The following is a 23,794-nucleotide window of genomic DNA, read 5'->3' as shown; positions in this document are numbered from 1 at the left end:
GTCATATCATAGTTCCCAAGTATGTTCGTAAGAAAACTTACAATCTCTATCAAAAAAAAAAATCAAATTCAAAATAAAATTTATTCAAGTAGGCTTTTACAAACTCTTTTGAATCGTCATTCTACAATTCAGTGAAGCTACCGCCGGTTTGGAAAGTAGATTCTACCGAGAAGAACCGGCAAGAAACTCAGTAGTTACTCATTTTTAACATTTATAAAATACCAAGTCATGTTAGCAAAACACAATTATTTAAATTAATATATCCTGCTTGGAAGTCAACAGGTCAACCGATACAGGTATGCCGATAGTCTTACAATCCGATGGGTGGCAATTCAGATTCAACTGAGTTCTGGTGCAGGACTAATGGATTTACGTGATTTCTGAAGCATGGAAGTCCAAACATATCCAAATCTGGTTTTTCGTTTTCTTTCTAACTTTTCAACAACCTCTTGCTGCCTGACTTTTGTAACTGTGAGGACTGCGGCTTTCTGTCAGATATAATATAGTAAGTAGTCGTGCATGGTCTGTATCTGAGATACACTGGACTAGGGAGGAAAAGTAATTCGTATGTAAGTTTCATACTGGGTGTGTCCCATTGTCTCTGATAAGATGATTCCGAGAGGAATGCTTCATCAGATTATAAGACATAGCTCTCAGCCTCCGTGAGATCCTAGACTATAACAACGAATTTGAAATATTTAATATTTGACTAACGAAGGTATAAGTGATAATTCGAGATAAGCAACTTTCGACTCAATTGCCTTTCAATTAAAGTTAAAATTTCATTTGAGAGAAGAAGTAACTATCAAAGAAGTTTTTATAGCTGTTTTATTTATTCTGTTTTTATATTTAGTCTCTATTGTTGTAACGGAACAGAACAACATAATTTGTGAAAGTTTCAACTACCTAATAAATAACAGTTCAAGAGATATAGCGACAGATGGACGGACATTTTACCCTTTTTTTTAGGGAACCCTAAAAAGCATAAACTTTTCTGTCTTCCGTGAGCCGAGATGGCCCAGTGGTTAGAACGCGTGCATTTTAACCGATAATTGCGGGTTCAAACCCAAGCAAGCACCACTGAATATTCATTGTGCTGAATTTGTATTTTATAATTCATCTCGTACTCGCGGTGAAGGAATACATCGTTGTTCTGTCTTCGCCTGTTTATACATAGATTAATAACAATAAGTGAACATATCGTAAATTGTTTACTTGTACCATTTATTTTCGTAGCCCTTATTGTATTTGTATAACGTTGTAGCCGCGTGACCTACATACTAAATATTGTATGCAAATAATTAGCGGAATTCAGACGCCTTGGTCCATTGAGTTTGTTTCGCCCGTTGTAATAATAACTCAGTCTTAGAATATGGGGGCAGTCGTGATTTTGATCTGTTTATTGACTCTTTAACCTAAATAATTTAAAGCTAATGACAACAGGGACAGGGGTTCGATTTCCGATTGTGTTTATGGTCAATAAAAGCCTATTAACGTCCTACTGTTCGATATCTTTGTTATAAATAACTTGTTTATCGATTATTATTATAATATTGTAAATGAGAAAGTAACTCGCTATCTGTTATTTCGTAATACTTGTGAAAAAAGTTTAAACTACTGATCTAATTTAGGTGAAATTGGGTATGGAAGAAGTTTAACGTAAACGTAGTTTAACGTTTTTAGTAGTTTCACGAAATTCATCCCTTAAGGGAGTGAAAAGGGGATCTTTAAGTTTGCATGAGAAATCAATCAAAATCAAAAAAGAAAATGTTCATAAAATTCGCTTGGGTACATTAGCGATTTCCTTTATTGCAGAGTTTCATTTACAAAAATAATTGTATGCTCAATTAAAAATGCTCATTATTGGTAATAAGACCTCAGTTAAACCTATAAAGAGCTAATTTGTGTCTGAGGTTACACCCGCGTGAGCAAACCAGGGGACCAATTGAGAGCGAACTGGAAATATACGCAAATTTGTGCAAGCCCGTCTGGGTAGGTACCACCCACTCATCAGTTATTCTACCGCCAAATAACAGTACTCAGTATTGTTGTTTTCCGGTTTGAGGGAGCCAGTGTAACTACAAGCACAAGGGATATAACATCTTAGTTCCCAAGGTTGGTCGCACATTGTCGATTTAAGGAATAGTTAATATTTCTTACAGCGTCATTGTCTATGGGTAATGGTGACCACTTAACATCAGGTGGCCCATTTGCTCGTCCGCGAACCTATACAATAAAACTATATATCAAGATGAAAGTGGTATATGTAATAAAAAAGATTAACTGTAAAATATCGATTATTTAAAAGTAATTACAGAAGTAGCTTAATATTATATTGAATCGTTTCACAAATTGCCGCCATTATAACAAGGAATGTTACCACCAAGTTACAAGGCTTAAACAATCAATATCTCTTCGCTAAAATAATGGCTGCCTCTGTTAATACGGTTATCTGTGTGTGTGATAAAGTGGTAATTATTCCGCGTAACGAGGAACAAGTTCGATTCCCGCTTTGAGTAATATCGAAGGCGTATAACAGGATAATGATAAAGAGCGTACACGATTTACAAACGAAATACCAAATAATTTTAAAATCTAAAATTGCTATGATTGTATTGATGGTTTTTTTAACATACTTTGATTAAATAGTTAAGGAAAGTAAAGTAACAACCTGTAAATTTCCCACTGCTGGGCTAATGGCCTTCTCTCCCATTAACGAGAGGGCTTGGAACATATTCCACCACGCTGTTTCAATGTGGGTTGGTGGAATACACATATGGCAGAATTTCAATAAAATTAGACACACGCAGGTTTCCTCACAATGTTTTCCTTCACCTCCGAGCACGAGATGAATTAAAAACACAAATTAAGGACATATATAATATAGTGGTGCTTGCCTGGGCTTGAACCCGAAATCATCGGTTAAGATGCACGTGTTCTAACCACTGGGCCATCATCATTGATTGATTAAATAAATAGGCATATTAAAAATAATTTTCATGCTATTCCAGCCTTATTGGTTATTGAACTTTTTGCAGGATCGTTTGGATCGTCACGGTAGTATAGTCAAGAGAGTCGCCCGCTGAAGAGATGTAAATGGATGGAGCCATTGGTTTTTATTGGCTATTCTAATGTACAAGGGTGGACTAGGCGTCCTGGGTACCGACATGTCCCATATATCCCCCACTTTATACTGGGGACTAGTAACGCCTCTTAGCGAAAAATAAATCTTGTCATGATAAGCAGCGATTACAAATCTATATTTTTATTGGCTTTCCGACTTGGGAGTATTACTGGCCAATACCTCTGGGTCTATGAATTATTAATTTAGTCACTACTGTAGTATTTCAGTTTAACAGGTCAGTGACCTCACTCAAACACATACCTGAGATGGTCGATTTAGGAATGGAAAGTACAATTACTGTAAATGACGTAGTACCTTAGCAATAAATTTAAAAATCTAATTCATATATTCATGTACCATCATATATCATACCAATAACATATTTATAGGTTTATTTGTAAAGCATATAATTAATATTTAAATGACATAGTAAAATCGTCAAACTTTATATACGAAAGTTAAAGTAATCAATACTCTTCGACCACTTTCTCTTTTAAAAACTTTCTTTTAACTATGATTAACTAACTGTTTACTTATTTGACTTATAATCTTCCATTATTTGATAAGGAACCGTCTTACACAATGTACGTATATCCCTTACGTCAAAGTTGATTTTTACAAAAGTATAAAAATGGTAGAAAAATCTTCTATTAGTAATTATTAAATATTGGTCGAATTCATGACACCAACGAAGGTCTGCTAATATAAAAATATACATCATAATCAACAAACAAAAAAAGTATGTGTAAATAATTTCCATTTTAAACGAACTTCCACCGGATCAAAGCTTAATTGTCAAACAAATTCTTCATGACGTATTATATACTGTCTCGAGCTGTTATGACGTCACAACAATAAAAGCCACCCTTTTTTACAAGAACGTTATCACTTGAAACAATTTAAAGACATAGAATATAATATTCTGAGAAGTGTAGCAAATTTCAAAAGAATGACGTCAGTAAAATCAAATATGGCGTCCACTTACAATACAATTTAGAATAAAGGTAAAGCATCTTGCTGAGGAAGCGTAGTATATTGAATCACATCTTAATCAAGTTATTAAAATAAATTAATGGTAATGATGATTAGTAACAGAACTGTACCAGAAAAATTCTGGTTATATATCAATACATTTTTCATCACTTAGCTCAAAACTAATAAGAATAACAAATAATTATAAGAACATAATAAGATCTGACTGCATCGTTACTTCAATGGTTAGGTTAAGACTTCAAGACCTTTGACCTGATGGGGTTATTCTATGAAGAAATTTGCAATTAACAATCCCGAAGGTCATGGATTGCGATTGGACTCTCATCGGTCGGAATTCCATCCTGACGGATAATGACCTGATTTCCCTTAAGGATAGTCTTCGTGATTATAATCGTTTAAAAAACCATAACTCATAATCCAATTAAAAAAATAGATATAAGTGTTACATTAGATTCGATGAAATATTCGACAAGTGCCAAACCGAATATAACTTGACATTTCTAAAATACTAGCGACATGTCCCGGCTCGCTCCAGTTTCATTGAGCTTCTAAAACTATCCTCTGACGCAATGGTTAATGTGTCAGGCCATCCTGACACAACCGGGGTTCGGGGATTAATATCACTCGTTAAATATTATGAACATATTTCAATATGATACTTAAATAATCTTGAGAATACTTGGTGGTAGGGCTTTGTGCAAGCCTCATCAGTTATTGTACTGTCAAACAACAGTACTCAGTATTGTTGTGTTCCGGTTTGAAGGGTGAGTGAGCCAGTGTAACTACAGGCATAAGGGACATAATATCTTAGTTCCCAAGGTTGGTGGCGCATTGACGATTTAAGGAATAGTAAATTTTTCTTACAGCGTTATTATCTATGGGTGATGGTGACCACTTACCATCAGGTGGCCCTTATGCTCGTTCGCCAACCTATACCATAAAAAAGGCTTAACGATATAGGATTGGCGTTTTAAAATAATTTTGTATATAGTACATAATTTTACTTGTTTTAATTTCCCACAGCTGGGCTAAGGCTTCAGATAATAGTGAAATTTGAGTTTTTAAGTTAGAGTTAGGTTACTCACCCAGTAAACTTAAGCTCGCAATCCAACTCGCCTGCTGATCGCTAACTGTGAACGATCCCTTGTGTAGCCTGTCTTCCTGCATGGACGCGATGGCTGGTGACATGTAGCCTTTGCTGAGCCCGGCGGCGAATGGGCCGAGGGACACTGCCAGAGCTGCTAGGATCTGGAGAAAGAAAAAGAGTTTTACCAAGTCCCAAGTTTTACCAATGCAAATATTTGTAAAAAAAATGTGAAAAAACTTTTGTTTAATTTGTAGAAGAGAGTATGTTTACAATATAATATAATATAACACAACAATTTATATATGCTTATACGAACTGATTCAATGAAAAATACTTTTAATTTTTATTATACTAACATATGATAAAATGCCAAGATATCAGGATCTTTGTCAAAAAAAAACTAACGACATATGGGGCATTTCGGTAAAATTTTTTAATAACATCATATACGATATTGCTCCGTATATAGCAGTAATTTTTAACAAGAGTTTGGACACGGGTTCATTTCCTAACTTGTTAAAATGTAGTAAAGTTTTACCACTTTTTAAAACTGGAAACAGAAGCGATCCCGGTAATTACAGGCCTATTTCAATACTCCCATCCTTAAGTAAAATTTTCGAAAAAAATATTTTTAATCAACTTCTCGTCCATTTCGGTACAAATGCTATTTTTCATGGTGAGCAATTCGGTTTTAGAAGAGGTCGCTCGACAACTGATGCGGGAATTGCGCTTCTCAAACATATTTACGATGCTTGGGAGAAATCACAGAACGCTATTGGAGTATTCTGTGATTTATCTAAAGCATTCGATTGTGTAGAACACGAAACGCTTCTTTATAAGCTCAAATATTACGGTGTTAAAGGTAAAGCTCTTGATCTCATCGCTTCATATTTATGTCAAAGAATACAGCAAGTTTTCATTAATGGAATAAAGTCTTCTGGATCTACGTTAAAAATGGGAGTTCCACAAGGTTCAATTTTGGGTCCCTTTCTATTCCTAGTATATATAAATGATCTTCCTTTCTATGTTAAGGGTATTTGTGATATAGTGTTGTTTGCTGACGATACTTCGCTGATTTTTAAGGTTGACAGGAAAAAAAATTACTATGACGATGTGAACGGTGCATTATCACAGATACACAATTGGTTTACGGTAAATAATTTAGTTTTGAATGCTCAAAAAACAAAATGTGTAGTTTTTACCCTACCTAATGTTAGCAAGCAAAATTATAATATATCTTTAAATGGTGACCGTCTTGAAGTAGCTGATACTACGGTGTTTTTAGGAATAGAATTGGATTTGATTGATCTGGATGAATTCCAGACTTCAGTGGACTTCTCATTTATCATCCCTAACAGGAAGACTCAGCTCCGCAACATACGCGGTTAGAAAAGTTAGACAACTAACTGATATTGATACCGCTCGTTTAGTTTATTTTGGTTATTTTCACAGTATTATGTCATATGGCATGTTACTTTGGGGTAACGCTGCAGATATTGAATCTGTCTTTATTTTACAAAAGAGAGCAATTCGGTTTATTTATAATCTTGGAGCTAGAGACTCTCTTCGGGATGTTTTTAACAGAGTAGGAATACTTACTGTTGCGTCGCAATATATTTACAACAATATCATGTATATTCACAGTAACATTGATCACTTTGATAAAATCAGTGATAATCATTGTATATGCACTAGAAGTAAGGATAAACTTATAACGCCAAGTTTCCGACTCCGCAAAGTCAATAGATCCTTCTTGGGGCAAGGTATCCGTTTCTATAATAAAATTCCGCAGAATTTTTTAACTTTGCCGTTTAGTAAATTCAAATCGTTTATTAAAAATACATTGGTAGAAAAAGCGTACTATTCGATACAAGATTTTGTAGATGATAAAAAAGCGTGGAGTTAATACCTGTTGACTTCCAAGCAGGATACATTAATTGAAATAATTGTATTTAATTAACATGACGTTGTATTTTTTAAATGTTAAAAAAGAGTAACTACTGAGTTTCTTGCCGGTTCTTCTCGGTAGAATCTACTTTCCGAACCGGTGGTAACTTCACTTAATTGTAAAATGACGATTCAAAAGTGCTTATAAAAGCCTACTTGAATAAAGTTTATTTTGATTTTGATAGGCACACAATTGAATTAAAAGATACTGAGACATAATTTTGCCGTTTCGTAGGTTCAAATCGTTTATAAAAAACACATTGGTAAGAAAGGCATATTATTTGATACAAGATTTTATAGATGATATAAAATACCTGTTGACTCCCAAGCAAGATATATTAATTTGAATAATTGTATTTACTAACTTGACTTTGTATTTTTTAAATGTTGATAAAGAGTAACTACTGAGTTTCTTGAAGGTTCTTCTCAGTAGAATCTACGTTCCGAACCGGTGGTAGCTTCACTTAATTGTAAAATGACGATTCAAAAGTGCTTGTAAAAGCCCACTTGAATAAAGTTCATTTTGATTTTGTATCGATTAATATGCTTTTTTTACCAATGTTTTTACAAACGATTTGAATTTACGAAATGGCAAAGTTAAAAATGTCTGCGGAATTTTAGTATAGAAACGGACACCTTGCCCCAAGAAGGATTTATTGACTTAAGATTTAAGTATATAGGTTCTATTATCAAAACGATAAAATCATTGGCGCCTTATGCGTCGGAATCGAACCTGAAACTTTGACATTACTAGGCAATTGGTATTTGAGATACAAACTTGTAACTTCAATTACCCGTTTGTAAAGGGTTAGTAACTCTTTTGTATTATATATGCGTTTTTCAACAAGATTCTAGGAACAGTACTAAATATTCAATTGTAAAATTTAAAAGAATCGTCAACGAGGGTTTATATGTTAAATCATTTCACGAAACTAATCGATTGGCTTTTGAGTTGATTGTACTTTTGGAATGAGATAATCGCTTCCATATTTCAAATAACGAAATATATTCTTTTATTATTTTACAAAGTGTAAAAAAGAGATTCTTTCGGTGATTCTTGTCGGTTCCGATGTGTTCATTTCCGAATTGGTAGTCGAATTTTGACAGCCAATAAAGCATGCTTAACACTTCTATATAGAATATAATTAAAATACTTTTTACTTTGATTGTATAATTTATCAAATCTATTTGATACGTTAAATTTAGAACAAAATGTTCAATATTTTTTAAACGATGTTTTCGTTAATGTGTATTCTCTTTAATTTACAACATTTAGATATTATTTTATCTATACAACAACAAACCAACAGCCTGTTTATTTCTCACTGTTGAGCTAAGGTCTCCTCCCCCTTTGAGGAGAAGGTTATTCCACCACGCTTTTCCAAAACGGGGGTGGAATACACATGTGGCAGAATTTCTAAGAGATTTGACACATGCCGGTTTCCTCACGATATTTCCCTTAATCACCGAGCACGAGAAGAATTATAAACACAAATTAAGCACATGAATATTCAGTGGCTTGGCTGGGTTTGAACCCGCAATCATCGTTAAAGATACACGCGTTCTCACCTATAATCAATTAATTTCTGATGAAAACTAGTTTGAAATAAAATCACTATCAAGCATTATGGCAAATCAATCAGCTGTCGGGGTGATGTAACAGGGATGTTATGTTCGCCATGCATTCGATGTTGGGATCGATCAATGTTTCAAGCGTCATGTAAGTGCGATAATGGATGCTAGGGATGTCACTAATTCCGTTATCCCGTTTTATGTCGATGATTAAAATGAATTTATTTACAACAATATTATATTGGGTATTTTTGAACGAAAACATTGATAAACATTGTATAATTCCTGAGGTTTTATCTTTTATAGTAATATCATTCGAATACTTTTAGCCAAAACAATGATGAATTAGGCATATTACTCGATACAAGATTGTATATATCATAAAAATCGTAGAAGCTACTTGATTTCCTTATAGGATACCTTCGTAATATATCAAATATATTTAATCATCTTTGTATATCGGACTAGACAACTATTGAGTTTCTGATCTGTTGTTTTCGGTAGAATCTACATTCCTTACTGGTAATAAGTTTAAATTTATATTAAATAAGTAATTATTCAAATCAAACCAAAATAAACTTTATTCAAGTAGGCTTTTACAAGCAGTTTTGAATCGTCATTTTACAATTTAGTGAAGCTACCACCGGTTCGGAAAGTAGATTCTACCGAGAAGAACCGGCAAGAAACTCAGTTTTACTTGTTTTTTTTTTTAACATTTAAAAAATACAAAGTCATGTTAGTTAAATACAATTATTGAAATTAATATATCCTACTAGGAATTCATTTAATATCATGACTTAATGTTATTTACCAGCTAAAGGGGATATTGTTTTTATTGTATAAATTTATTTTAATGTAATGTAATATAAAAATAAACCGTCATTATATTTATGTTTATATAAAAAAATATATGTTTAAGTCATAACTATAATTGATAATTTACTTCGATAAAAAATAATTAATGCGAGAATTGAAATATAAAAAGCAACATTAACATTATTAATTAATGTAATAAACGGTTTTGCAATTAAACCATCATCGCTCAGTTTTATATCTAACATTTTAATTAAGCAAAAAATATCCACAGCGGAAGATACTAAAAAGGCATTATGTCGTAAAAGTTTTCTTAAACAAAATTAAATAATCAATAAAACTATCGTAAAGTATTTAAAGATATCGATATATACACCGGAAGCTTTGTCACATCACTAATCAACGGCTAGATGTACATTTGAGGGATCAATGACCGACACACTGCCTCACATTCAATACCAAATATAGTTCTGATGTTATCAAATGAAAATAGATCATAATTTTTGAGGCATAAGGGCGTAATCGAATGTAAATTTATTTTTGGATTTACGATATTTTATCGGTCGTAAAATTTGAATATAAATTTTATTAGAAATTGCATCAATGAAAGACATAATCAATTTCGTAATCCGTTCGAAATTTAAAATACGTTCTCATTTCAAAATCGAATAAAGAATTCAATCGTATTGTCGTACTTACAAATGTGGAGACATATTGAAAAAACGACTGCACCAATATACGTAAAACTTTTACTCAAAGATCAAGGGTATAAGAATACGCACTTCATAGGTAAACGCGCTTTAAATTTAGACTTCTGTCCCTTTAAGTGTGAAATTCAAGACCTTGTCGTAAATGTACAGTCAGAGTAAGAAAACCTTCGTCAGTTTTCAACTTCATTCCTTTATCAAGTCTTAAGCTCTTAGTACCTTTTGAATCTAAACATCAAATCATTGCGACGCAATATGTCATTCTCGATCGGTAAAGCAGATTATCGCTTATTTTGAGCACACGAAAATAGATCTTAAGGTGACGAACCGTTTCTTACCCCGACTGTACTGATGTGAGTTCTGATCCGGTTTTCAGAATCTACATTCTAAATGTAGTTAATTTTAACTGTAAAATAACAAGTCAAGACTAGAAGCAACATCGATAATTTTGATTATATATACTGACAGCTGTGTCGTCTGTACGTTTCAATTATCATCATGAACTTGTCTAATTGGCACCTGCGCCAGACATATTATCTTAGTGTGTGCATAAATACATATGCACTCAAAATGCTCACTCACATAATTCTTACAGGACTAACAACTTACGCGCTTTCCAAGATACGGGAATTATAGCACTGTTTATTTACAGACTCCGAGCTGACACAACAATTTGTTGACATACAAACCCAATACAACAACATAATTGTCAATGTTCTGATCCGGCTTCGAACCTGCGTTATGTGTATAATCTATATATATACTAGCAATAATTAAACGATTAACAAATTTCTTCCAATATCTTCCAAACAAAAATAATCTGCAAAATGTCACTTCCAATTCCCACTGTTCTATGACACAGCATAAGGAAAAGAAATAGATGAAGCATTATCTTAATATCATTAAATCAATCTTGAGGATTAATTAATGATGATCAAATCCGAGGCGTCAAATTTAAAGTCTATGCTTTATGTATGGGATTAATTTAGCTAATTATTATAAATTAGTGTGTGTTTATAATGATATTAATAAGCCCTTCATGGCGTTTGAGTTTACAGTTAAACATTGATTTGAGTTGATGTGAGCCCGTTTCAAGATTGAGGCAAATTAATTATAGACATAGGAATAATACGACTTCAAATTTAGTAACCTTTAATTATCCCACTGGTGGGATAAGACATCATATCCCTTTGAAGAAGGAGTTGGCACGTGAAAATTCGGTGACGCTCGCTTAGATTTGAACCCGCAATCAATCGGTTAAGATACACGCATTGCAATCACTGGGTCATCTCGGCTTTCTTGATATTTAATATATAGTAATTTCAATACTTCGATCATAATTTATGAAACATAACATTTATAACAATGCAGCATTAGTTATTTTATTTATCGACAGTAATCAAAATGGGGATTTACATAAATGTCTTGAAAAAAATAATAAAAAAACCAGTTTTATTACAATATTGTTTTGTGAGAAGTCGTAGTTCGACTGTTATATCTCTAATATATCTAGCGTATATTGGCGTCAGGGTTTCGTTCCAATTAAGAGAATCCTTGTGTTGTTTTCTATGTGATGTATTCATTTGTTTTGTTCTTAATTAATTACAAACAGTTATATAGGTCAGTTCGTGGGAATTTGTGCTTTATTCGGGATAATATAAGTGTCATTATTGAGTGGAAATTTTGGATACTAATAATTGAATGATTTTTTTTCTGTATAACACGTAATTCTTTAAAAAAAATTTTCGCATATCTTATACGATACCGAAGTTACATTATTTCAACAAGATCTCGCCCGCGACTTCGCGTTTTATTGGTTGGACAACAGATTTAATATACAACTTGTATGAAGTTTATACTTGCTTCATATACATAACTCTTTACTCCTAAGGCTTTAAACGCATTGCCGTTGAAAGGAGTTCTTAATATTTTTTACAGCACTAATATCTATGGGTGATCAATTAGAGTGAGTTGACTTATTTGAACATCCACCCAACTATGCAAAAAATTAACAAAGATAAATACAAACTTCAACAAATTAGTCGTTCAGCAGTTTAGTCGTGAAAGTGCAGCAGATAGTAATAAAAAATTTAATTGTGTATAACACAATTTTCTATTACTATAAAGTATCCATCCAGCTCCAGCTGGCGTGCAATTGAAGAGGCCTCTGTCTAGCAGTGGACGGAAATAGGCTGATGGACGGATAAAGTATGTATATAATTCCGTCTATATTTGGCTTTGAAATGCTATCGTCTTAATTTATATTTACAATTCATATCGTGATCGGTAAGGGAAACATCAAGGAAGCCGGCAATTGTTGGGTGAATCCCGCCACATATATATGTACCAACCCGCATTGGTAGATATACATATATATACACTCAGCGGCAGAAAATGTGGCCCAAACTCTAAAATTCTTATAACATGCAATTTTGGTGTTGCGTATGAGAATTTTAAGTGGCAGCGTATCGTAGCGTTAGTTTTTGTTAATTTATGAGTTTCAAAGTTATAAAAAAAGGTTATTTGTTTAACGTAAGTGACACTTAACGTTATTAAGTGTAAAAACGCCCAAAACTCAGTTGAGTTAAAGTTCGATATTCAAACGGTCGTGCATTTAACCCTTATTGTTTTATTTTTAATTTAATCTTTAGTCATTTTTCTTACTAAAAACTGAAAACTATGGCCTTAAGTTCAGCACAAATCGCTCAAGCTGTGTTACTTCGGAGTCAAGGTTTAACGCAGCGTGAAATCGCTGTATCTTTAAATGTACCACGTACAACTCTAAGATATGCCCTAAAAAGATACGATGAGACCGGCCTATACACGAGGAGACCAGGAAGTGGCAATATCAGATGCACATCAGCTCGAGATGACCGATTTATCATCCTCGCAATATTGAGAAATCGTTTCCTTACTGCGGGTGAAATAATGCAGCGTCTACAAACGACAAGAGGCGTCCGTGTAAGTGAGCGAACAATAAGAAGAAGAATGGAGGAACAAAACTTGCGTTCCCGAAGACCAGCACGAGGTCCAGAACTGCTCCGACACCATCGTGTAGCTCGACTTCAATTCGCTCGCGAACACGCTAATTGGACTCACGAGCAGTGGGCTAAGGTTCTGTGGACCGATGAATGCAGAGTAGCCTTAAGGCATCCAGATGGTCGCGAACGTGTGTGGAGAAGGCGAGGAGAAAGGTTTTTACCCACCACTACCTGGCAAACAGTAAGTTTTTATGGTGGCTCTGTTATGGTCTGGGCAGGAATAAGTTCAGACGCACGTACGGAGTTAACAATAATCGAAGGTCGCTTAACAGCAGTGCGATACATCGAAGAGGTCCTCCAAGAACATGTTCTACCATACATGGAATTTATTGGAAGCCAGGAATTTCTTTTAATGCACGATAATGCGCGACCTCACACAGCATTTTGCGTGAATAGCTACCTATCGGAGGTAGGAATTTCAAAATTGGACTGGCCAGCACGAAGTCCGGATTTAAATCCAATAGAACATGTATGGGACATGCTTAAAAGACGCATCAGATCCAGCATCAACCCTCCAGAGTCTATCAGTGATTTAAAAACCGCCTTGATAACCGCCTGGGAAGAAATACCCCAGGTTGACATAAAAAACATTATTAAATCCATGCCTGATCGCATGCAGGCAGTCATCAAGGCTAGAGGAGGCAATACTAGGTATTAATTTTAAGTCCCGTAAGTTTTTGTAATTTTTTTTTAAAACTTTCTTTTGTTTATTTTTTTCCAATTTTAGAGTTTTTTGTTATTTTTAAGATAAAAAATTAATTAATTGAGGTATTACTTTTTTTTTACTAAATATCCACTTTAATACCTTTAAATTTTATGTACAAAAAAAAAATACCCCTATTTCGTGTTTAATTTTGATGTTTAACCACATTATGTGTTTGGGCCACATTCTGTGCCGCTGAGTGTATGTATGTTTGAGGACCTCTGTGATCGAGTTTCGATTCCCGACCGATTCGATGCAGAAAAACTTCATTAGTTTTCTATGTTGTCTGGGGATATTTGTGGTACAAGTGCTTTAGCTACTTACATTGAAGTTTTTCTGCATCGAATCGGTCGGGAATCGAAACTCGATCACAGAGGTATATATATATATAGGTAGTATAAGTACGAACATAAGAAACGGAGTGGTAGAAAGGAGTCCATAAATTCTCCTCAAGACAACACCTGGTCAAACAAGATCGTTGAACATGACTCACCTGTCGTCTGTATCCTTGTCTCCCATCCTCCCCCCTCATCATCATGATCCTCGTCTCCGGCGTAATGTTCGTCATTTTACCCAAACACTCTTTTTCACTCATATACACTGTTTGATTTGCACTAACACTTAATTACACTTCACTGTGAGTTTTTCACTTGAAGTTATCAGCATTTCACTCGTACATTTGATCTGTAACAAGAAATTGTTGATGTATTAAATTTTTATTTTTATTCAGTAAGATATTACGATAAAAGCCTGAAAGAGTTTTAAAATTACAAGTAAAATTATTCATTATTATTCATTAATTGGGCTAAGGTGTCTTTTAGCTATGATACCACTCTTGGTTTGGAGCTACTTCCATCACGCTGCCCCAATGTGGTTAGGTGGAAGCACATGCGACAGAATTTCATTGAAATTAAACACATACAGAATTCCACCTGATGTTTTCCATCAGTGCTCGACAACAAATTAATTATAAACACTAAATTCAGGGAAATTCAGGGTGGTGGTGAGGGTCATATCAGCGTTGTATTTCAATAATTATAATTAATTAGGTGAAACATGTAAACAATGTGAAAATTTACGAGGAACTACTATTTATTCCTACGAATGAATCTAAAAACTTAATTGATTTTAATTGATTAATTGATTATCACCCTTATGATCAGCCAATAAAATACCATGGATATAGATCTTAATAAAATATTTTTAAATAAATTGAAATTGTATTTATCTTTTTGTCTATATTAAACCAAATAAAATATCAAACTAATTAAATATATCAAAGTTTATCATTTACACTTCAAAAAAATAAAACTATTGAATAAAAAAAAATACTCACAATTGAAATCTAAAATTGAATTAATCAATGAGCCACAATATTTAATAGTGTATTATTAATCACAAATACAGTATACGCAAAATATTAGATGACGCCGATCACTCACACGAACACAATATATTTGTCACAATATTTTATATTCACTATTCAATGTACTGTCAGTTGTGTCTCGACACAAGTGTGAGTTGTAACTGAGATGTAGATCGCCACAACTATCCGTTAACAATGAAATGATAGACAAAAGCATACGTAAGTGTTTCCGTCATTACCTTGTCAAAATAATGAGTACGTTTTTGTAAACAACTTATATTATTTAATATCACAAAATTTGTTTTTTATTGCCATTTCCTTTAATTTAATTTGTATATAATTGACGTTTAAAAAAACTTTGAAATCTTTGAACGTTTCATGTTTAATATATTTACTATATAATCGAATATATAGAACATAACACATAGTTATATATTAATACCAAGAGTAAGTAAGAGCCAGAGTCACCGACATTCTTTAAAATTAGATTATTTACCGTCATACATATTTTGTCAACAAAAAATACCACGAGACTGCTTACTTTTATTGAATACAGTTTATAAAACGCAAATAAACAAACAATACTACAATATAATATTCAAGAATTCATTTTGAATTATCAATTTTTAAAATTCGTATGAAGAAAGTTTTATTTACATCTGTATCTTAGCGCATAAATGGCTGTATTATTGATATGTTTACAGAAATAGTCTAATTAAGGCTGCAATTGTGACTGGTAATAAAAAGCCCAAAACTAAATTGTGCGTAAATGAGCTGCTAAAAATAATGATTTTTGTGATAATTTTGTTTTTTATCATTAGTTAATGATTACTTGTTTACTAAGACATCGTACACTGTTTTTATTTATGTCTTAAATATTTGTTTATGAAATTAAACAAATTAAAAAATATTTAACGAATTGGTTCTAACCTTATAACTGCACATATAAATAAAATACTTTAAAAATTTCAAAGTTTCGAAAGCACAAAGTATTTTTCTAAATATTACCAAACAAGATATATTTGGATCATGATGTATATAAACATATTATTATACAGATAATAGAAACTAGAAAGTCAGTGGAGCAGAGGGCCAGCCGGCTATTTACTTCAACTTAAAATTATTATCATAGTAAAAGCCTCTCGTATTGAGAATGAGATATTTGCAATGTGTCTCATGACGTCACTTTAATTATTTTGGCTCATTAATAAGTATAAAACTGTTATAAAAAGTGAGACTAACTATTAAATACATTTTCATACATAATGTCTCACTCCTACACATAAAATTGTCGACGTTAAAATAAAATTAACAAATATAATCAAAGCAATTTAGTTTTAAAAGCAGAGGTTACAATTTAAAATTAAAGTTAGCTACATGTATTATTGTATACTTATTCTGGCTCATTTTAAATAAAATTACTAACCATACTTATTAGGTAATAAAAGTACATGTTCCCATAAATAAAACTTACCCCTACTTAAAAAGAATTACCTATTACCGATATAAGGGGTAATGTAATCATAATACATAAAAAACATACCATGTTTATATGTCGTAATTTAACGAGGAAAGTGTAATATTACAAGTAATTAATTAGCTGAAACATAAAACAATCAGTAATTAAAGTGTTACCGGTGTTTTTTGCATCGAATTATAAATTTGTTGTATAATTTTTGTACTAGTTCATAACCGCGATTTCCGTGAACATATAGCCTGCGTGTAATGATAGCATATGTATATCCTATAATGTAATAGTCTTTTTTATGGTATAGGTTGGCGGTAAGTCACCATCACCCATAGACAATTGAGCTGTAAGAAATATTAACTATTCCTTACATCGACAATGCGCCACCAACCTTGGGAACTAAGATGTTATGTCCCTTGTGCCTGTAGTTACACTGGCTCACTCACCCTTCAAACCGGAAAACAATAATACTGAATACTGTTATTTGGCGGTAGAATAACTGATGAGTGAGTGTTACCTACCCTTGCACAAAACCTTAATAACAAGAAAGAAAGAAAAAGTCTGTTAATGTTATCATTCGATGCCATAGACCTTTCTTACTGGACTCTATTGCAGGAAAGTGTGGTAGATTATCATCCAGCAAATAAAGATGTCATATATAGTATATAGACCTATTTATTGTAAGGGGTTATACCCGGAACTAATAATCATGTCGTTAAAGAAATGACTCTGGTAATAAGCTACGTTATTCCTGATAGGACTATATGTGATCATGATCATGTATGACTTATATTTGCATCATATCATTTTCTGCACTATATATTATAAAACAATGTCGCTTTCTTTGTCCTTATAACCCTATGTATGCTGAATCTTTAAATCTACGGGTTTTTTAATAGATAGAATGATACAAGAACAATATAGTAAAGAAGGATTGAAAAACTATATACATTGTAAGACTAATATATTTAGTATTGGCATTGCAACCGTGCAAAGCCGGGGCGGGTCACTAGTTATTAATAAATTACAAATGGTTTATAAATATAAATATCTACATTAAAACAAATTTCATTATTACACAACCGTGTTAAAAAGAACGAACTAACACAAGGTGTAACATTTTTAAGTTGGTAGGGTAATATTTAAAGAAATGGTAATTAGCGTACTCTTTTCACTGTAGATAAAAATCAGTCATTAATCACGAGGAGAACGTAAATATTATTGTTTAAATCGCGATTAGGGTATACTTTTTGTAATTCCTTTTATTTACACTTGGATAATTCGTGATAGTATTACTTGAAAAGTTTACAAAAGAATACCATGACTATGTTTTTAGAATTTGAGTCAGAGTTGTCATCGAGCTAGCAAGTATCACACGCTCATTACAGATTATACCGCCAAATAAAAATGTGTTCCGGATTGAAGGATGTGTGAGCCAGTATATAGGCCACTCGATATGACATCATAATTATAAGGTCCATCCTGTGAGGAATGTCTTGAGCATGGAGTGGAATATAGAGGAAGGCGATGTCCAAAGAAACGATGGATGCGTTGTTTGAAAGACGATATGACTAGAAATAATGTTACTTATGAGAACACGTCAGACAGAGAGGTATGGAAGAAGACATGTACCGACCCAAAATAGAATTGCGATAAGGGCTGGAGGATGATGATGGTGGCGCAATGGCGATTTAAGAAATGGTTAATATTTCATACAACACTTATGCCATTTACCATCTACCCATGGCCAGTACGCCTGTCTGGCTTAATTATGTGTATTAGGTATAATCACAAAATAAAACATAATCTTGAAAACAAATAGCTTTTTAAATACACATAAACCAATTCAGTATAAAAAAACTTTATTTTTTATGGAATAGCTTGGCGGACGAGCATATGGGCCACCTGATGGTAAGTGGTCACCATCACCCATAGACTGTAAGAAATGTTAACCATTCCTTACATCGTCAATGCGCCACAAACCTTGGGAACTAAGATGCTATGTTCCTTGTGCGTGTAGTTACACTGTCTCACTCACCCTTCAAACCGGAACACAAGAATACTGCGTACTGTTGTTTAGCGTAAGAATATCTGATGAGTGGGTGGTACCTACCCAGGCGGGCTTGCACAAAGCCCTACCACCATACCATACCATATTCATTGAATTTGACAGTTACAGTTTCGGATATATTTCAATTTCGGATATCCGATGGTTTCAATTATATAACATCCCTGGTTGCCTTTACACTTCGGCGAATGTGCATCCGGTAACGAGCGCACTATAATATTCAAAATGACGTCAACACAATAAAATTATTTATGATACGAATAACAATGTTTCTTGTGAAAATTCTGAAATGTTTAGAAGTTACTACGTCAAAGAAAACGGATAGGAAATATCAAACAAACACACAAATGTTAAAAGCTAGGTTTCGTACTTAATTATAAACAACTATTTTCAGCTCATAGACCAGTATTGACGCAGTTTGTAAGGCTTGTCGTCCAATGCAGTGGAAAGGCGATAACTAGACTGTATATTTTAATACAATCAAGCTATAAAAAAATATATATGCTACAATTTTAATATGATTTTTTTTTTGTATAAATATATTTTCCCTTAATTTATACTAATTGTAATAAATAACCATAAACATAAAATACAGAAATCTTAAGACAGAATACAAAAATACAAACCAAAACATTAAATAGGTATAGACCTTATGGCTATTTAGCTATCTCTTCATATATTCTTAATATTAAGATAGGAAAAATAATTTGGGTTGGTTAAAAAGTACGAGTTAAAACTTATTTATATGAAACCAAAATTCGTTCTAATTTTAATATCATCATGTTCATGTATTATAATCCCAAAAATAAAATAATTACGTAACAATCCTTTTGAGAATAAATCTTGTAATATATTTGAATACTAGCTGTGCCCGTGACCTTGTACGCGTTTGAATTTAACACAAAAAAAACTAATAGCCTAAGTTACTTCCTATCATATCAGTTATCTGCCAGTAAAAGTCGCATCAAAATCGGTCCAGCCGTTTCAGAGATTAGCCGGAACAAACAAACAGACAGAAAAATTTAAAAAAATGTTATTTTGGTATATGTACCGTGTATAGATATGCATTAAGTAAAAAAGGGTTATTTTAGTATTACAAACAGACACTCCAATTTTATAATATGTATAGATATCACATGTTACTTTTATATCATAGAATATTACATCTTCTAATGGATAACAATGAAATCGTACAAAGACCTCAAGCATAACCGGGTCAATGGTAAGCGATTATTTTAAATCGTACAACAGCTGGCTACATGAAATTATAAACAAGCAATAATGACCTTTAATACAACGCAACATGTTATATTAAAGCGTGTATAGTTTGAACGTTTGAATTAATTTGGATTTATGTAATTTTCAAGGTATACCGGATGTATGTAATGCTCTAAATTAATTTGTCATTTAATTTCGAATCGAATTCAGTTCTTATTTAATTAGATAAATATCGTTTATTTAAAGATTGCAGATTCACAGCCCGGTAAATGAATTTTCATATATAACTAATAAGTCTTTATAATTCATATTGTATTCGATAATATAATATCGTAAGAAAGTTTCCATGTGCTGGAAGAATGAGTTCTGAGCCTGAATTATAAAACAAAAACTGTTCTTTTTTCAAATCTTCTCCAAAAAGAAGCGGCAAATGAGCCATTTGATAGTAAGTGGTCACCTCTGTCCACATTGGCGCCGCGCACAAAATTATTCAATAATCATACTGTATACCAACATATACATACATATACATATACATACATTATACCAACCTGAACTGAGATCTTATGTCCCTTGTACACTGGGTCACTCACCATCAAGTCAGAGCACATCAATACTAAATATTACTGCTTGACGGTAGATGATATGAGTGGTACCCAGAAGGGTTTACACAAAGCCCTACCACCATTAGACATGTTTTGTAGTCACTACTAACAGATATACTAGCGTAAATATTACAAATTGAGTGTACCTTAAGAATGCCATATCAGTTCTTTTCAGGTATAAGGAAACAGTTAGCTATTGTTATAACAGGTACAAGGGACACACAGTTTTGTAGCTTATAACATATAAGTACTTTGTTTTAATCCCTGTAAATGCGTTATGCATTTCTACCAGATGAAATAGTACACCCCGTACTATGGCGCCCTAGTACACCAAAATACCAAAGCCAGCCGACCAAGAAAACCAGTGGTACCTCCTCTGCGGGTGTTAAAGCGTCGATATCTTTATAATCATTACATAGTATAAAATAAAGTCGCTTACCATTATATACTACAGATTTACAAATTTTTTGTAAATCTGTAGTATATTTACTATGAGCATTACATCGGTGCGATGCCGGGGTTTGTCGCTAGTTATCGATGTAAAATAAATATCACGCTTTTGAAATGTTATGTTTAATGATTTTAAACTTTTATAGATGTTTATTTTAAAAATCGAACAGTTATCTCGTTTTACGGAAGTTTTAGACAAAAACACAATGTAGTTATTTTTATTTCTAAAATGCGTGTCTAAATCCGAAACTTTACGGGCGACGGAATAAGGGCAACTACAGATTGACGACTCGGGAAGACAAATATTTTGTACGTGTTTACTAATAAAAACGAGATGTATCATGACGGAAGTAGCTTTCGTTTGTATATTATGTATGAAATGACAGACAGAAATATAATTTGTGAATTAAAAAATAACAAATAAAAGGAAAAAATGATGCCTATATTAAGCTGTACAATTGAGCGATGTATGACGAATAGAAAGAGACGGATAAAAGAGAAAGAGAGGCAACATTAATCTGCAGGAGGTATAACGCTTCCTCTTGTGGTTTCTGCCAGTTCACTTTACAATAATAGAAGAACCATTTTTATATATTTTTTTGATTAAGTTTCAATATTATAAAAATGATATGACAAAATAATTTTAGTTTAGTAAATTAATTTATAAGTTATACTATTTATAAGATTAAGAATTAACGCAGAAAAACGTCGTAAGTGTGCAAGAGGCCTATTTCTAACAGTGAAACAATAAAATTAACGAAAATTCACTTCAACGGTTCGTTCAATTCTCTATAACTATTCTGGACATTACAGATGTAACCATTTTGCCGTAAAACTTTTGATAGTGCTTAGCAACAGTGGATTTTTATTTTTTCAAAACATTTTTAAAAAAAATCATACTAATTAGTGTGTACAAATAACAAGAATAAAATCCTACATCCCGTTGGGATATGTTTGTTTGAATATCGAAGCAAAAAGGACCGCGAAGCTTAAACGAAATATCTAGGATTTCATGATTGCCTGGTACTTTAATTTAATAAAGATTTAGGTACACTATGATCTCCTAGTAGTTGTTTTGTTATATTTTGTGCCTGTAACTCTGACATAAGATCAGAAGTCAATTCAATTAAATACTACATTATCATTATTAAAAAAAATGATTAATTTTATATTATTCAGTTGTGGTTTTGTACAAGCCCAAAACCAACAGCTGTGGTATATTTACCTTCTTTTTCAGCCTTTTGTTTTATGACATTTTCAAATTGTTCTTTATATATCATATAGGCTCTTACATAATTTAAAGCTATCACTGGTTCGGACTGTACACTTATATAGAATATATAGTTGTAAATAAAATTACTTTTATTTAGACAGTGTATTCTTGTACGCAAAGGTCTTCGTACTACAATCAGAACATTATTTATATATAGCGTTACTACGGTCTGTGACGCACCTGCCAAGTGCCAACGCACTGGCTGCCAATGATCTGATTATATTTGATGGTATTTAGGTTCGAATGTAATAACAGTTTAATGCTTTTATATATAAAACGGATGTTGATATCAGATTTTCGATATAGCTTAGTATGTCAATGCAGTTGAAGAGAAAAAAGCGGCAAAAGAGAGGTGGTAATCCGACCAAAATAAAAAGTATACTATAATAGTTATCGACCGCGGCTTCGCTTTCGTTTTAGGGAGTTGGTTGTAATGAGTTAGGTTAAAAAGTATTCTATGTCCTTCCTTGGAGTAGAAGAACTACCATGACGATGTTAGCGTTGTAAGAAATATTATTTACAACAAAAATACTATTATTTACAATGCGGCACCAAATTTGAGTGCTTATATGTTATGTCCCATGTGCGGAGAGTTACACTGGGTCACTCACCTTCCAAATTGAAACTGATGCTAGAATATATGATGAATGCATGCTACCTATCTAAGTCTTTAATGGATAAGTCACTATCAATGTATTATATTATGTTAAATTGTCAGTTAATATTAGATTAAAACATTTCCCCTCGTTTCAAATCAGCTAACACAACGTCAGGTGTTCTGTCGTCGAGTAAAATAAAATACATATGTAAGTCAAACAAACATCTATTTTCGTACCAACGTAGAATTATTTCATACATCGTAAAGATGTTCAAATGTTATCACTTGAAGCGCTTTTTTATACAAAACAAAATAAAATACGTAATCATTTTAAATAAAGAAATGCGTAAATTTAAACAAAACTCACGTCGTTCTGAAAAATGTTTGCTCTTGATAGACATCACATTTCGCTGAAACGCTAAAAATAAACATCCTGACTGAACAACGCCTCCTCTTCAATGAGTTTTATAATATATTCTCTGACCGGATTCTTTAAATAGTCATGAATATATTGTAACCAATACATTTGGCTTGGGCTTCTCCAGATCGGCCGGGATCGGCCCTCTCCGGAACCCACTCCGCAATCTTCTTCTGGACCATGACAATCTGACAAAAGGAGACTACTGCCTCCCACGCCGATTCCCTGCGTAGCATCGCCGACACGACTGCCCGCAGGGAGAGATTTCGCCCGATTTCCTGGACCAAGACCTACCTATACGCCGTATACGATACGCCTCCAGCGTATGCTGGGCAGTGTCTTG

The 23,794-nt window shown here is 33.1% G+C and overlaps 1 protein-coding gene across 2 annotated transcripts in view; it reads right to left on the bottom strand.

The window, feature by feature from the left end:
- LOC124539292 (facilitated trehalose transporter Tret1-like) overlaps positions 1–23,794 on the bottom strand; it is a 105,651-nt gene that overhangs the window by 27,685 nt on the left and 54,172 nt on the right. The window contains exons 1-3 of one of the 2 annotated variants that reach the window (XM_047116630.1): positions 15,324–15,496; positions 14,481–14,671; positions 5,203–5,365 (exon numbers count right to left, since the gene is read on the bottom strand). In XM_047116630.1, the coding sequence (XP_046972586.1) occupies positions 5,203–5,365; positions 14,481–14,582 (265 nt within the window). In that variant the 5' untranslated portion in view covers positions 14,583–14,671; positions 15,324–15,496. Of the gene's footprint in view, positions 1–5,202; positions 5,366–14,480; positions 14,672–15,323; positions 15,497–23,794 lie in introns of those variants that run through there. The other variant, XM_047116629.1, reaches the window with a different exon arrangement.

Source organism: Vanessa cardui, chromosome 22, assembly GCF_905220365.1.
Source record: "Vanessa cardui chromosome 22, ilVanCard2.1, whole genome shotgun sequence".
Classification (NCBI taxonomy): Eukaryota; Metazoa; Arthropoda; class Insecta; order Lepidoptera; family Nymphalidae; genus Vanessa; species Vanessa cardui.
The sequence above is the reverse complement of the archived record's forward strand: the minus strand, read 5'-3'. Positions and strand labels throughout refer to the sequence as shown.